Here is a 13,985-nt window from a genome sequence, read left to right as displayed (position 1 = left end):
CAATTCATCTCTTTGAGTGTAGCAGCCAATCAGGATAGTCAAACATGACACCATCCATTCTCAGATATAGTTTTGAACATACTGTATACTTGTACACAAGTGCACCAGACATCAAACAAACAAACAAACAAACAAAACAGTCAGAACTATTTTTAAATACTCTTGTGATTGAGTTGTCCTGGCACAATGAAATGAATAGATTTCACTGAGTTGTCCAAAGATGAATAAACAAATAAAAACAGCACTCTTCTGGTACTCCAAACTGGCTCAAACATTTAAAGTCACTCAGCAAAATAAGAAATAAAAGTTCATTAAAAGCAATTAATCCCGTCTCGGGTATTTACAGACATCAAAAGTGATGAGTCAGACCTGCCACATTTCTTTAATGGCTCAAAAAAGTAGATTGTCATCAACTGCAGCAAAATAGCACAGCTTCTTACTTAACTGTTCCTCTTTTCAACAAGTCTTATCTACTATTTTTGGGAAACAGACATAAAAAATTGGCATAATACAACATGACAGAACCTTTTTTTTTTTTTTTTTTTTTTTTACCCAATAACACTCAGTAACTGCTTCTTTTTGTTTCCTTTCACTCTCTCCTCCTTTTCTTCCTCTTTTTTAGGGCCGAGCACTCTTAATGTCTCTTACCCAAACAACCGCCCAGTTTTGAAAACCAATATTTAAAACCATGGAAATAAAAACTAAAAATAGCACGTGATGACAGCAATTCTAACCATAATAACAACAATAATAACAATAATGATAATAATAATCATGGATAAAGATAGCAATAAATAGGGTTGGTGAAGTTTAAGTGCGGGTAGGTGTGGTGAAACACAAGACTGTGGGCACCAATTAGAGAAAGGAAAAGGGGGAGAGAGTGAGATGGAGAGAGGAGAGGAAGAGTGGAAGGGGTGGACTACCGCACATAAAGTGACTGATTGTTTGGTTGCTGAATCTCCGCTCTGTCCTTCCTTTCTTGACATTTTTCTCGCCACACATACGGGGGCGGTGCCAGAAAGGGTTCAGAGTCGTGGGTCCGCGGGCCCGACTGTCCCTCCATGCCACATCCTCTTGATGTCGACACGCTGTCCTCCTGCCAGAATGTCCACTGCTCCTCTTTTGAGTCTTTTTTTTTTTTTTTAACCTCACAGCATACGTGAGCCTTGAGAGGACAGACAAAAGGAAGAAGGCAAGAGTACACCACATCCACAAAATGTCAGTGTCTTTGTGTACAGTAAGTGCTAGATAGGATTGGTAGCAATTCTAGAGTGTGACGGTGAGATGAGGGCAGGATGTGGAGTGGTCATTTTCCTTTATCCGCGATGAAATGAAGTTCATAGATGAACGGCGAGTGCCATCTGTCCATGTTCTCAGGCAGGCAACAGCATTAGCAACATCAGTGTGTCCTGAGGATTTATAGGAATGTAGAGGTCTTGTAAAGCCCCAGGATCCAGTCTATAAACGTCACGAGGAGGGCAAATTCAACCCAGCCTGTAGAGAGTAGGTCTTGTGTGACTGTGCTCAGAGTTTAGGAGGAGGAAAGGGAACAATTTATGGCCAACCTTGGTAGAATCCTGCCTCCTCTTTGTGTCTTTTCAGGTAATTGGCTGTTTAGGAAACCGTTTTGGAGTCATTTTGTGGAGAATTTGTTTTGTGTCTGTAGGTTTGAGGCATGAACAGGATAATTGCACCTACTTTCACATCTGTCTGTCTGAGTCACTATCAAGAGTCTGTCTTGTCATTTTATTGGTGGTCAGTATTTCAGTATTTCTTGGTTAATCTGTGCCTACAAAGATGGTTGCCTCTCACACAGTTTCAGCTCATGACAGGTTTCTCACTGAATTATTATGGACCTTTTCTTTGTCTTGTTTTCTCTCCCTCTGCTCTCTCCTCTCTGCCTGTCAGTCTCTACCTCTGGTAGTCAGCTTGCTCTCTGGGACTGGATGAAGAGCTCCCGGGAGCCAGTGGGCCACTAGGTCGGCCATGCCCCTTGTCCTTGCCTTCCTCCTGAACGACGCTGGTCCCTGAAGATGCCTGGCTTGAGTTGGAGCTAGAGGAGGCCGGGGGCTGGTTCAGCCCCCCTGTGCTCCCACCACTCCCCTCTGTGGACTGGAAGATCTCCTCAGCTCCATCCTCACTTGACTCTGGGTCCTCTGAGCCTGAAAGCAGCTCCTCCTCTCTGTATTCACTGACGTCCACACCTCCGCTGGCAGCAGCCCCCTCACTCAGCTCTTTGAGGCGACCATGGTGCTTGACGTGGTAACGCTGGTTCTGGAAGAACTTTATGATCGTGTGTTTGGGCAGGTCGAGCTGTGCTGACAAGGTGTGGATGGCCTCCTGGTCTGGGTACAGTCCAACATCCTGGATGAAGCTCTGCAGGATACCCAATGCCTCCAGGGAAATCTAGAAAACACAAAGCCAGGATTCAGGATGGATACACTGATAGAGAGTGTGATGCAAAAAACAACAGAGCCATGTGTCAGAATGCATCATAATCAGTCTATCAGTCCTGATGATGATCCTGAACAGCTAACGCAGAATAATATTTGATACCTTAGTGCGTGATCTGGGCTTCTTGTTGCTCCCACTGCCAACAGTGCCAGGTGGACATCCACCTGCAGCTCCTGTTCCCATGTTCTGTGACCCCTCCTCGTTCACCGGGGCAGATAACTGTTCTTCACGCATTGGAGACAGGCGGTGCTCCTTCATTGGGGCAGGTGGTGGCCTGTGAAGTGCCTGCCGAGAAAGACAAAAGAGCTGATTAATGGGGCACAGTGACCCCTGATCAACACTGCAGCAAAAATTAATTTGAAGTCGCATCATGAAATGAATGACAGCCATGTCACCTAGCTCATTTTGCAAGAAATACCTACGACCTAAGTCTAGTGTGTTGTCAACGGCTGGATGCAGTGTATACTCCCTTCTTTATCTCTCTTCAAAAATAAAATATTTTATCCTATATTCTGGCTGTAAACCTGACATGATGCAACAAATCTTACAAAATAACCAGTAACCTTTTCCCCCTCCAGCACACAGTAGCGAGGGCTGCAGGGTGAACAGAGGGTGAGAACAAGTGTTTCACAGCTCACAGAGCTTCACGGTCTATTAACCTGTTCCAAGGCTGGCATTCAAAGTGTTTTGTGTCCCGTATACCTTTGACCTAATGTGTGTAAGATTAGCTCTAGTAAAGCGCGAACCACCTGTCTGCCAGGAAGTCTCTTATTTACAAACTTATGACACCTCATCACTATTTAACCAGCCATTCAAGATGCTGAGGACAAAGTAATGTAATCATTGGTGAGTAATAACTGCTGTGGTTCAATTCTGATAGTGGAAGAAAGAGAAAAATGCAAAAATACGGAGAAGAATAAATGAAACTGCTTACATAAATCTATAAATCGATTAAAACACTTTTGCACAAGCTTATGCCTAGTTTCAGAGTTTAGGGTGCACACAAACAAAGAAAATGATGTGTGCACTACACATGAAGAGCACATAAGGCAGAAAAATGCACTGAAACACATATATTTACCTGGAGTATACAAACAATTAATATACAATCAAAATATTTGGTTTAAGTGATACAATGTCAGAATCAATCCCATGACACCATGGTATCCAGTGCCGATCTGCCAATGAAGAAGACTGTAAAACTAATAAACCAACAAAACAATCACTTTAGTTTTGTGTTGCTGTGACTGTACAACATTTAGGCATATTAAATGTGATCTGTTCAATGTGCTTGCTTAGCAAGTCTACAGAGCTGTTGTCACTTGATAGCACAGCAATGCCAATGCCTCAATGTCAATATTCCTCCTGGGGGGGCACAATAAGTGTTTAAATTTTACTTTAAAAATACCTACAAAATCAACAGATATGTTATGTTGTCTGCCGCTTGAGCTCAAATTCCCGTGAGCTGGAATGGGCCAGAAACTTGAAACTTGGCCCAATGATTGGAAATGATGTGCATCAACTTTTATTAAAATAGGAGCCCAGTCAGCCACATAGTGTTGTGTGTGCTCTACAAAAAATCCTCTTGGACCATGCTGATTAGAATAATGTGAAAAACAGTAAAATGACTAGAACTTGTGAAATTTGGACTTTATCAACACCAAATTTGGTATATGGCTTTGGTGGATGATAAGACACATTTCTTCTGTAAATGAGCCAGATTGGTCCAAAAAAAAAAAAAAAATGGCCACCATGGATCTATGTATTTTTACAATGGGTGAGACCTAGAAATGATGCTATAACTCCCACACCCTTTGCCCTATAATCACAAAACTTGGTGGTTAGGTTCACAACTGTGCTGTGAATCTGCCCACCAAAGCATGCTGAGCTCAACCTATAGGGGGGCGCTATAAATGCTGCACATGTGTATCTCAAAGACCATTGGACGGAATTTCACCAAATTTGGTATGCATGCTCTAGGGACGAGTATTGACCCACTTTCACCTACCATGTTGACCCACTTTCACCTACCACTTTCACCTACCATGTTGGTAGGTGAAAGTGGGTGTGGCCTATTCATCATTAACCATCATTGTTTGTGTTTTATTAATTCATGGCGAGCTGGAAGGACCCAGAGACAGGAAAGTTGGTATGTTGAGTGTAATTGTCATCCAAATGCGTTTCCAAAAATTTGATCCCAATCCGTCAGATGGGGGTGCTATAACATGGGGTGTAAACTTTGAAAGGCTCTCCCCGCCAAGCCAAGTGCTATTGACCTGAATTTTTTCATACACGTCCTCCTGATAGTCCTCTACAAAAAAAGCCTCTGCATCATGAAAGCCGCTATTACAGATTTTTTGCTCATTTGCATAATGTTAAAAACAGTAAAATGAATAGAACTTTTGAAAGTTTGACTATATCACCACTAAATTTGGCTTCGGGGGATGAAAAGACACATTTCTACTACAAATAAGCCACATTGGTCAAAAAACATGGCCTTAAGGGACCCATGTATTTTTGCAATGGGCGGGGCTTAGAAATGATAGGCTCCCACACTCCCACACCCTTTGTCCTACCATCACAAAACTGGGTGGGTAGGTTCAAAACAGGACTGGGAATCTGCCTACCAAAGCATGTTGAGCTCAACCTATAGGGGGCACCATAAATGCCCTTAGCTTGTAGCTGAAAACCCAATTTGGAGAATTCTGGGGCTTATCATGGCTATGTGTCACACAGATCTTTGAGGAACACGGTGTCACTGACTGTGGGGGATGAGGGTCAGGGTGGCCGGTTTGGGGCGAAAGAGGTTAGAACTCGCGGGTTGCCGCTTGCGGCTTTATTTTTAGGTATATTTTTATACATTGAACATTGATAATTTTCTTTTAAATGGCTGTTAGTTGAGCTTGACTGCTTCACTAGAAAATGTACTAGCTCAGGGCAAAAAAAGTTTACTCTCACTGCTGTTGATTAATTTCATCTCAGTTCACAATTACACGAGAAAAGGATGAACTTTCAGTGAGGATTCTTATTAACTCTGATTACCAGTAATCCAGGTTAAACCAGTTCTGCGCAAGGAGCTCAATGTTTAACAACCTGACAGCCTGATCTATACACACGATTTTAAAAAGTACATGTAAGAATGGCTAGGAAGATGTTAAAAGAGGTGAATGAATAGAGATAAATAGAAGTTATAAATAGAGACAATGGGGTTAGGTGTAGAAATATGTTTGTTATTCTGAAGGGTGGAGCACTCACAGACAGACCAGCTGGGAGTCAGGACCAGCTGAGGGCTATTCGACAAAAGTGTTGGGAGGGAAAGTGGGGACTTTGGTTGTTTGTCAGAAGGTAGTGGCTCTTGTGAGTACGTTGCGGTCGTGTCCCGCCCGCTTGCTTTAAGAGCAGGGAGGGGCCTCCCCACTGGAATGCCCAGCTATAAATCTGTGGCGCATTAAAATTAAAGGACCCACATAAAGATAATAGTCATTCGCTTTTCTCTCCCTCTCTTCAATAATAACAGGGTATTACTTAAATAATATTGAGGGCAGGCCAGACCATGAAATTGCTCAGATTTCACTCACAGGGGCTTTATTTCAGGGGGGGAATGACCAATTTACAGGAATTCAGAGGGTTTTTCCTTTTTTTGTAATTTCTTCTCTCCCTCCTCCAGTCGTCTGTTTCTTTTACACACAGAGATGCTTTTAGATATTGAGAAAAAGGCTGTAAGAATGCTGGAAAACCACCAGCAGGGACAGTGAGAGGCACAGGGCAGAAAAAAGATATCCACCCCTGCCCTAATGAGGACCACACAGTCACAAACATCCCCCACGCAAACATACCGAGACACTTAATAACTAAATTGAGGGTAAATCATGGAGGGGATTGCACTACCCCATTCACATACCTTCATCATTTCTATGCTTATTTGGGCTGACAGCAAGGACTCCTGGATCAATCTCCACACACACAGCCATGCACCAATGGCGGGGTCTGGTCTCCCTCATGAACTAATGATGATGTCAGAGAGCAGAGCCAAACACTCAGGCTGGTTGGCTCTGGTAGACTTTATCTCCAAAGACTCCTTGTCTCTCTTTTCCCTCAATGGGCCATCCTTTCTCTCCTGTGTTCACACTCTACTTGCATACCTCAGGTTTTTCTCCCTTTAGTGTCTTTCCTTCCTTTTCTACCATCCTCCTCTCTCTTCCTCCTCCCTGTCCCCTCAGTTTTAATGCAGTGGGACACTAATGAAGTGGGCCTCTGCCAAGCCAACATGACTCCACATCCAAATCAGCCCTGAACTGGTGGACGCCAGGAGCCCCAACCCCCACCTCCCTATGTCCTCCACCTCTACCTCCCTCCATCCCATTCTTCTTGCTCCCTGCTGTCCCTACCATCGTCAAACATATTGCCTGTTGGGTATTTCTCCAAAACAGGCATTAGTTAAGATGAGATATATTATGTTTTGTTTTATTAAGTAACAAGGTGAATAAAAAATGTAAAATTTCAAAAGTCTGTACTGCCTTTAGCTGTAACAAACTGGTCATGATGATGCAAAAATCTCAAAACTCGTACATAATTAGCAGTTAAGTCTTTCTACCTTCTACCCTGACTGGAAGACAATTCTGAACAGTCAACATTACAAAATGACTTATAAGTCATTAATAATAATAAGTGTCGTCTTTCAGCAACTGTTGTTGACTATTGTGTGAGGCTGCATAGAATCCAGGTGATAGTCATTAAACTGATCTGCTACTTTCAGTAAATATGGTTGAAAATGAAAAAAAAAACCCAAAAAACAGTGAGTCATGTCAGGCGGAGTAGACCTACTGGGGCAATTATCTAGAAATGTTGCCACATCACTGTACGTCACTGCCAACAAGTCCTACAAACCAAATTACAAAAAGTCACTTGTCATCAACAAATACCATATGGCTACTTTCTCGTCCTGTGTACCCATCAGCACAACAATATTGTTTTATAGTCCCTTCCACAGTTCATATGGCCTGCCACCTTTAGACTTGGTTACATTTATGAATAGAAACAACGTGTTTAAAGTTAGAGAAACATCATGGTCTTCACTGAAAGAAAATGTACATACTATACAATACAATTTTATACTATACTATACTATACTATACTATACTATACTATACTATACTATACTATACTACACACAGGTTGGTTCTTGTATTTTACTTGAATACTTACATTTTCTAAAAAAGTACAGTTTTACTCAAATATTCTCCACTACATTTATTTGTCACTGTTCAGTTAATGATTTAAGTTAATGATTTAACATGCAAAACCTATACGTTTATACTAAATGGTGCATATTACCAAAATCCAACATCCAACACATGCAATGTTTAAAGGATACCACCAAAAATGTTACAAATTAACATACGTTTGCAGGTGTTGTGGAGTCCTCCTGCATATGAGAAAAAAGCTGTATAAAACCTTGTGTGGCTTCAGAGGATATAATCCAATGAATTGCCTCCAGTGATGCCTATTGTGGCTGATGTAGGTACCAGGTTTTGAAAATAAATAATAATAATAATAATAACAATAATATATTAATAATAATAATTAAACAGGAGACATCTCTGGTTATGCTGTATTGATGTTTATCATTTGTTTTTAAACTGTCAAGAACAAGTCCAATAGTTTTATGGGAGTGCAATATGAGACAAATGAACCCACCCACAATCAAACTAAGTCACTGAGTGACTTCCCTATTCCCTGAATGCAAAAAAGGCTTTTTACTACTTTTCTCAGATATGCAGCAGTATTCCCCAAGACCTGGATACACACTTGAATGAGTAAAATGGGTGTTGCCCTTTAAAATGAGCTCTACTTCAAAAATCTGTAAAATGCAGATTGAAAATGAACAAATCTAAAATAAAAACACAGCAACACATTATAGAAAATGGCTTACCTAAACTGGTAAGTATATTTAGCTGATAATGCTTTCTTAAATATAGTCAGATTTTGAATGTAGCCTCATAAGGCTGTAGTATTAAGTGACTAATGTATCTTTTCTGGGCGGCTTACGTCCACTTAAGATTGATGTTATAATCATTTTTTCCCTCTGAAGTAAGAGGAGTCCAGTGACAAAAACTTTGTCATTCCTGTAATTTATTTTCTGAACAATTTAGCTAATGCAAATCAAAGCTTACAGTATCCCTCCCTCCCAGCCTTTCCCCCATCTCTGACCATTACACATTGGAAGAGACTGCATGTCACTTCAGAGCAACACAATACAACCCTGCTCTCCCAAAACCACAAGCGCTGGAGCCCCACGGCCAGACCAGCTCTTCTCATGGCATGATTCAATATTCCTGAAAAACCTCTCTTCTTTTCCCCTTTTCCTTTACTCTCTCTCTCTCTCTCTCTCTCTCTCTCTCTCTCTCTCTCTCTCTCTCTCTCCCCGTCTGTCTCTGTCTCTCTCTCCTGGCAGAGCTGTGAGTGCTCTGCAGTAAAATGAAAAAGTTTTCTTTTAAACGTAAATCAAGGCAAATTACGGCACAGAACTATGAAAGAATTATAGAACATGAAATATTCATCTTCTCCTTAATGAGCTCTGGTCCTCCAGGGCCCCTAACTCTCTCTCTCTCTCTCTATGTGTGTGTGTGTGTGTGTGTGTGTGTGTGTGTGTGTGTGTGTGAGTGTGTGTGTTTTGGTGGGGTTTGGGGGAGCGTGTGACCACCAGAGACACCATTAACACAGAGATAAATATGTAATGAAGGAAAAATCACTTTTCTGTTAGTTTTGTGCATGACTTCACCTTTCTTGTTAATCAGTGTGTGTGTTTTTTTTTATTTTCTTTCCCTCTCCCTTTCCCATCTGTCTGTCTGTCTGTCTGTTTCATTCTCTTACTCTGGTATTCAAAGTGTGAAAATGCCTGCTAATCTTGAGGACTGAATCCAGGCGATGGGAGTAGATGAGTCACTGCACATTTCCTTATTTCCTTTTTTGTAAAATAATGTTTCTTTGATGGAAAACTGCATACACATAATGTTACTGAGGCCAGCTGAGAGTGCAGCTAAATGTGTGTGCGTGTGTGTGTGAGTGAGTGTTTGTTTGTGTGGGCTCATGCACAAGCTTGTGTGCATATTTTTTTCGTTGAAACTGTGTGTGGTATTCATTCCATTTATCAGCAATTAAACAATTAACTTAATTGTGGTTTACCAAAAAGCCCAAACTCCACCCAGCAAGAATGAATAAGAGGCCACCGGGATGCACTGAGGACTGGAGAGAGAAACAGTGCGAAAGAGGCACCGACCTCCTCTAAAGTGAATACATAAAGAACAAGTTTCTGAAACTTTGACAGTCTTTTGTCTAGTGTTAAAGAACAAAACAAACCCCCAAACAGCAGCTCATTTTGTCACAAGAGACAAAGGACTTAAAGTGCAAAGAAGAACTCAGGCAGAAAGTCCTTTAAAAAAGACCAAAACCAACTGTGTCCAACAGTTAAATATCAGTTTGTAAAAGGGTTTAGCAAATGTCACTAAAGATCAAATTTATTTGTGATCTTCTTACTCTGCGGATTTAAACACACTGGTTGTTCTAGTATTTAAACTATGAGTAATTGACCTGCAGTGCCCATGCTCATGGTAATGAAGGAACATGTCATCCAGGGCAAGGGGATGATATCAGGCCTTGGATACATACACAGTACCTGTTAGTGGGATCAATTCAATGTTTTTTCAGGGTCTGATAATTGATTTACCAATAGTATGCAGTAATTACATACATGTAAATGAACGTATAAATTACTTTTATTTGTACTTTTGATACCTTGGTATTTTGGACTTTAAGACTTTTCCTCACGTACTATTCATATAGATGACTTTCACTTAAACCAGTACTCTACTGAAGTTTACAACACTGTTCTTCAGGAGAACCGCAACTCCACTGGTGAAAACAGTTGTGTAATGGCAGTGGTGGGAACTTTCCAAACTCTGGGAAAATAATACCTGATGATGTCATCAGGGTTTTCTTGGCCAGGGCCTGCAGATTTCACATTTTTAACAGAAAGTCTGGATTACAAAATCGGGGTGCGGACTCTGACTGACATGGGCATTTACCAGGCACCTTTTGGTTTTCACAGTCTTGACAGGATTTGTTGCTGCTTTGGCAATAAGCACGTTTTTATGTGATGCCAGTAAAGCACCTTTGGATTAAAGTGAGGCATACTGTAAAGAGAGAGGAGGAAGGGCGCAGTGTTTGTTGCTTCTTGTTCTAGTCCATCACTCCTGGGGTCTCAGCCACGGTGAGCGGTCATACGCACACACACACACACACACACACACACACACACACACACACACACACACGCGGACACACATAAACACCCCTGACTTGCAGCAGAAATCAATTTAGCAAAAACAATAAAGAAATAATTTATAAGGGCAGACTCTGCCAAATTAGCTGTGGGACGCACTTAACTGCTAAAGCCCTATGAATGAGAGCTGCAGAGCGAGCACCAGGACCGTGTCACTCATGAAGAAATGTGATGCTGCTGACGTTACTGACATGCACACGCACACACACACACACACACACACACACACACCTGCAGACCTAATAGACACACTGTGACACAGTCAGAGATCTCCCAGAACCCCAACATGCAGACATGGCTCACGCTACGAAACATGCAGTCCGGCTCAAACACACACACGCACATCAGTGGTGTGTGGATCAACTGTACAGCTGAAGCCTCAGTACAGCATTCATTTTTCATGTGTGTTGTGTGGTTGGTTGTTACCGTTTTAGAGACCCTCTTATTGTCCACAACACAAAGGAGTGCTCACATTACCATCTATCAGTGTGAGATTGTGTGTATTTGCATGTGTGGCAGATGGGACACATGTGTGGTCTGTGGTGGCAGGCTGGCTGGAGCCTGAGGTTGGTGGAGGCTTCATGTGGGACTTTGGGGGGGGGGCTGAAGACAACAACACCACACACACACATTTACACACACACACACACACACACACACACACACACACACACACACACACACACACACACCTCATTTCCCATTAATAAATCACCAGTTTTTTGCCACAGTTCATCTCCCGGTGTCTCTCGAGGTGGGTGGGGGTTGGTGGTGGTAGTGGTGGAGAGGTTACAGAATGGCCGTTATGAGGGTTAACTTTATTTTTAGTCTCTGCTGGGAGTGTGAGAGGAGCAGAGGAATGTGTTAATGGTGCCACCACAGCTTCCTGCCCATCTTCCCATCAGCCTTTAATACAGAGCTCTGAATAGGATGAGGTGGGTGGAGCCGCAAAATAAACCATAGGATTTATGTCAGGATGCTAAATGGGAAGTTTGAGCATTTGTCTGTCTATGATTCATGGCATATGGTATATACTATATGTGGTATATAATAGCTTTGCTTGGGGGCAGGGTGGGCTGGTGGTTCTACAGACTATCTCCCATTCAGACGACCTGTGCTCAGGCCCGTCCTGCTGAAATGTGTCTGAACCCACAGTGAATTCAGTCCGTCACCTTGATCTTCATCTTTTCAGTTAGTGGAATAACAACAGATTTTCTGCTTGGATTCTATCACATGGGATTTAAAGGAACAGCTCAACATTTGGTAAAAAACGCCCATCCACAGATTAACCCAGAGAAAACGAAAATTGGAAAAGAGATCTCAGCAGTGTCTCATTCATTTTCTCCTAAACAACTATGAGATCTGTTTGAGACCAGTGTGAGGCTGTGGCTGATTTTCCTGAGAAACAGGTGCAGAAAATCTCAGCTTGGGCTCCCTGTAATTTTCAAAGGAGATCTCATCAAGCTCTCAATGAAGTTTCAGAATGTCTCCCCAGTGCTTGAAAGGAGCAAGGTTTAAGTGGTAAAGTCTCAAGTCTCACCTACTGCTCCTAGGGAATTTTAGGAGAAACAAATGAGAAATGTTTGAGACAAAAAAAAAGACTAAAACGAGACTGAAATGAGAACTCTCACTGAGCTCCTTTACGGCTCCATAGTCATAAAAGAGCAAGCTTTGAGCAGTAAAATGTTCCTCTGGGAATACCTGTTGTGAATTTGTCAGTTCAATAAAAAGCTGGAGCAAACGGTGTCACAAAGGTTTTGTGTTGGACTATTTCTTGGCTGGTATCAGTGGTCTAATTAGCTTACTTCAAAAATGACACTGTGATTATGAGGTTGACAATTTCCCTTACCTTGATTTTTTAAATTTTTGAGCCTCCTATTGTATCATATAGATTCATGGACAGAGATTACCAGGAGTTTAAGGGCTTCTTCTCCATGTTAACTTAAAAGTTCATCTGCTAAACAGAACTTCAAGTGAGATCATTGGTGTCAACTGCAGAATAAAACAACTTTGACTCTCAACTTTTAAATCACCATGGACGAGAACTCCTTTAATGGCTCAGAAAAAAAAATGAATTTGAACATTTAGTGTTATATGGCAACTGGGCAACTTAAAGGTCCCCTATCATGCTGTTTTTCATCAATTTCACACAGCTGTCAGAGGTCCAACAGCTCTGTATTCGATATCTATTGCCCCAAACCCATCTGTGGTCCTGAATTTTGCTGTCTAAAAGTCGCCCTACAGAGCTCTATTCAGAGCAGTCTGTTTCTGTGCCTGCACCTTTAAATGCTAATGAGCGCCGTCTGTCAACACCTACTTGGAGAGCCCTGCCTGCTACATCACTCTTAGGGAGAGGATGCCCCTTGCGTTAGCAGTAGCATGCGCTAATATTTACAGTGGATGTATATATGTATCGCTATGGCTTGCGGTGAGTTTTTTGTTCAGCCATAGTTTGACCGAGAATCAGACCCAGAAGGAGAAGCTCCTGAAGAAATACAGACTCTGCGGCAGCAGCAGGACGTTTCAGAATTGTTATTGTGTCTTTATAACGTTAGTTTGTTCGTATGTGCTGTTACATTTACTACCATGAAGCTAATGGCTAACAGCTAGCGAAAGCTTTGTTTGTCTCCAACTCAGTCTCCAAACTCTTGGACACTGTTAGCATCGTCTCTGTCTCCAGTCTGCACATGTTTCCAGACTTTTTACTGTGACAACCAAGGTCCATCATAATATCATTGACATTAAACTCGCTTCAAATTCCATTGCATAGCGGACCGAAGCAGAGCTAACTAGTTAGCCGATTTCCAGCTGAATTCACCATACTCGTAGGCAACTATAAATACTATTAAACCGCGGTGACACTTATTGGTGGCTCGGGTGCAGTTGCTGGGTCCCGTATGGTTGGGACTGATCCTTTTACGAGGGTCAGTGTCGAGGCAAAGCCAGCTTTGTACTGACCCTCGTTACTGAAGCAGCCCGATGTGAAGCGGTTAGCACACACACACAAGCTAACACGAACCGTAGCCAGCATGTTAAAATATGAAACGCAACCACTGTCTCATGTTGTTCTGTAGCTGGGACAGAATATAGGCACTAATGTTGATTTTTACAACCAACAACAGAGTAATTTGCATGTCTAGCTTTGAGTGACGACATTGTGAAACACTGCTGTCTCACTGCTGGACACACC

The 13,985-nt window shown here is 42.0% G+C and overlaps 1 protein-coding gene across 4 annotated transcripts in view; it reads right to left on the bottom strand.

Moving 5' to 3' along the window:
• Nucleotides 1-445: 445 nt before the first annotated feature.
• satb2 (SATB homeobox 2) overlaps nt 446-13,985 on the bottom strand; it is a 63,681-nt gene continuing 50,141 nt past the window's right edge. For 3 of the 4 annotated variants that reach the window (XM_037109417.1, XM_037109420.1, XM_037109419.1), the window contains 2 exons: nt 2,557-2,760; nt 446-2,406 (listed from right to left, as the gene is read on the bottom strand). In XM_037109417.1, coding sequence (XP_036965312.1) covers nt 1,912-2,406; nt 2,557-2,760 — 699 coding nt within the window. In that variant the 3' untranslated portion in view covers nt 446-1,911. The remainder of the gene's footprint in view (nt 2,407-2,556; nt 2,761-13,985) is intronic. The other variant, XM_037109418.1, reaches the window with a different exon arrangement.

This window comes from Acanthopagrus latus, chromosome 9 (assembly GCF_904848185.1).
Source record: "Acanthopagrus latus isolate v.2019 chromosome 9, fAcaLat1.1, whole genome shotgun sequence".
Taxonomy (NCBI): domain Eukaryota; kingdom Metazoa; phylum Chordata; class Actinopteri; order Spariformes; family Sparidae; genus Acanthopagrus; species Acanthopagrus latus.
This window is presented reverse-complemented; position numbering and strand designations above follow the sequence as displayed.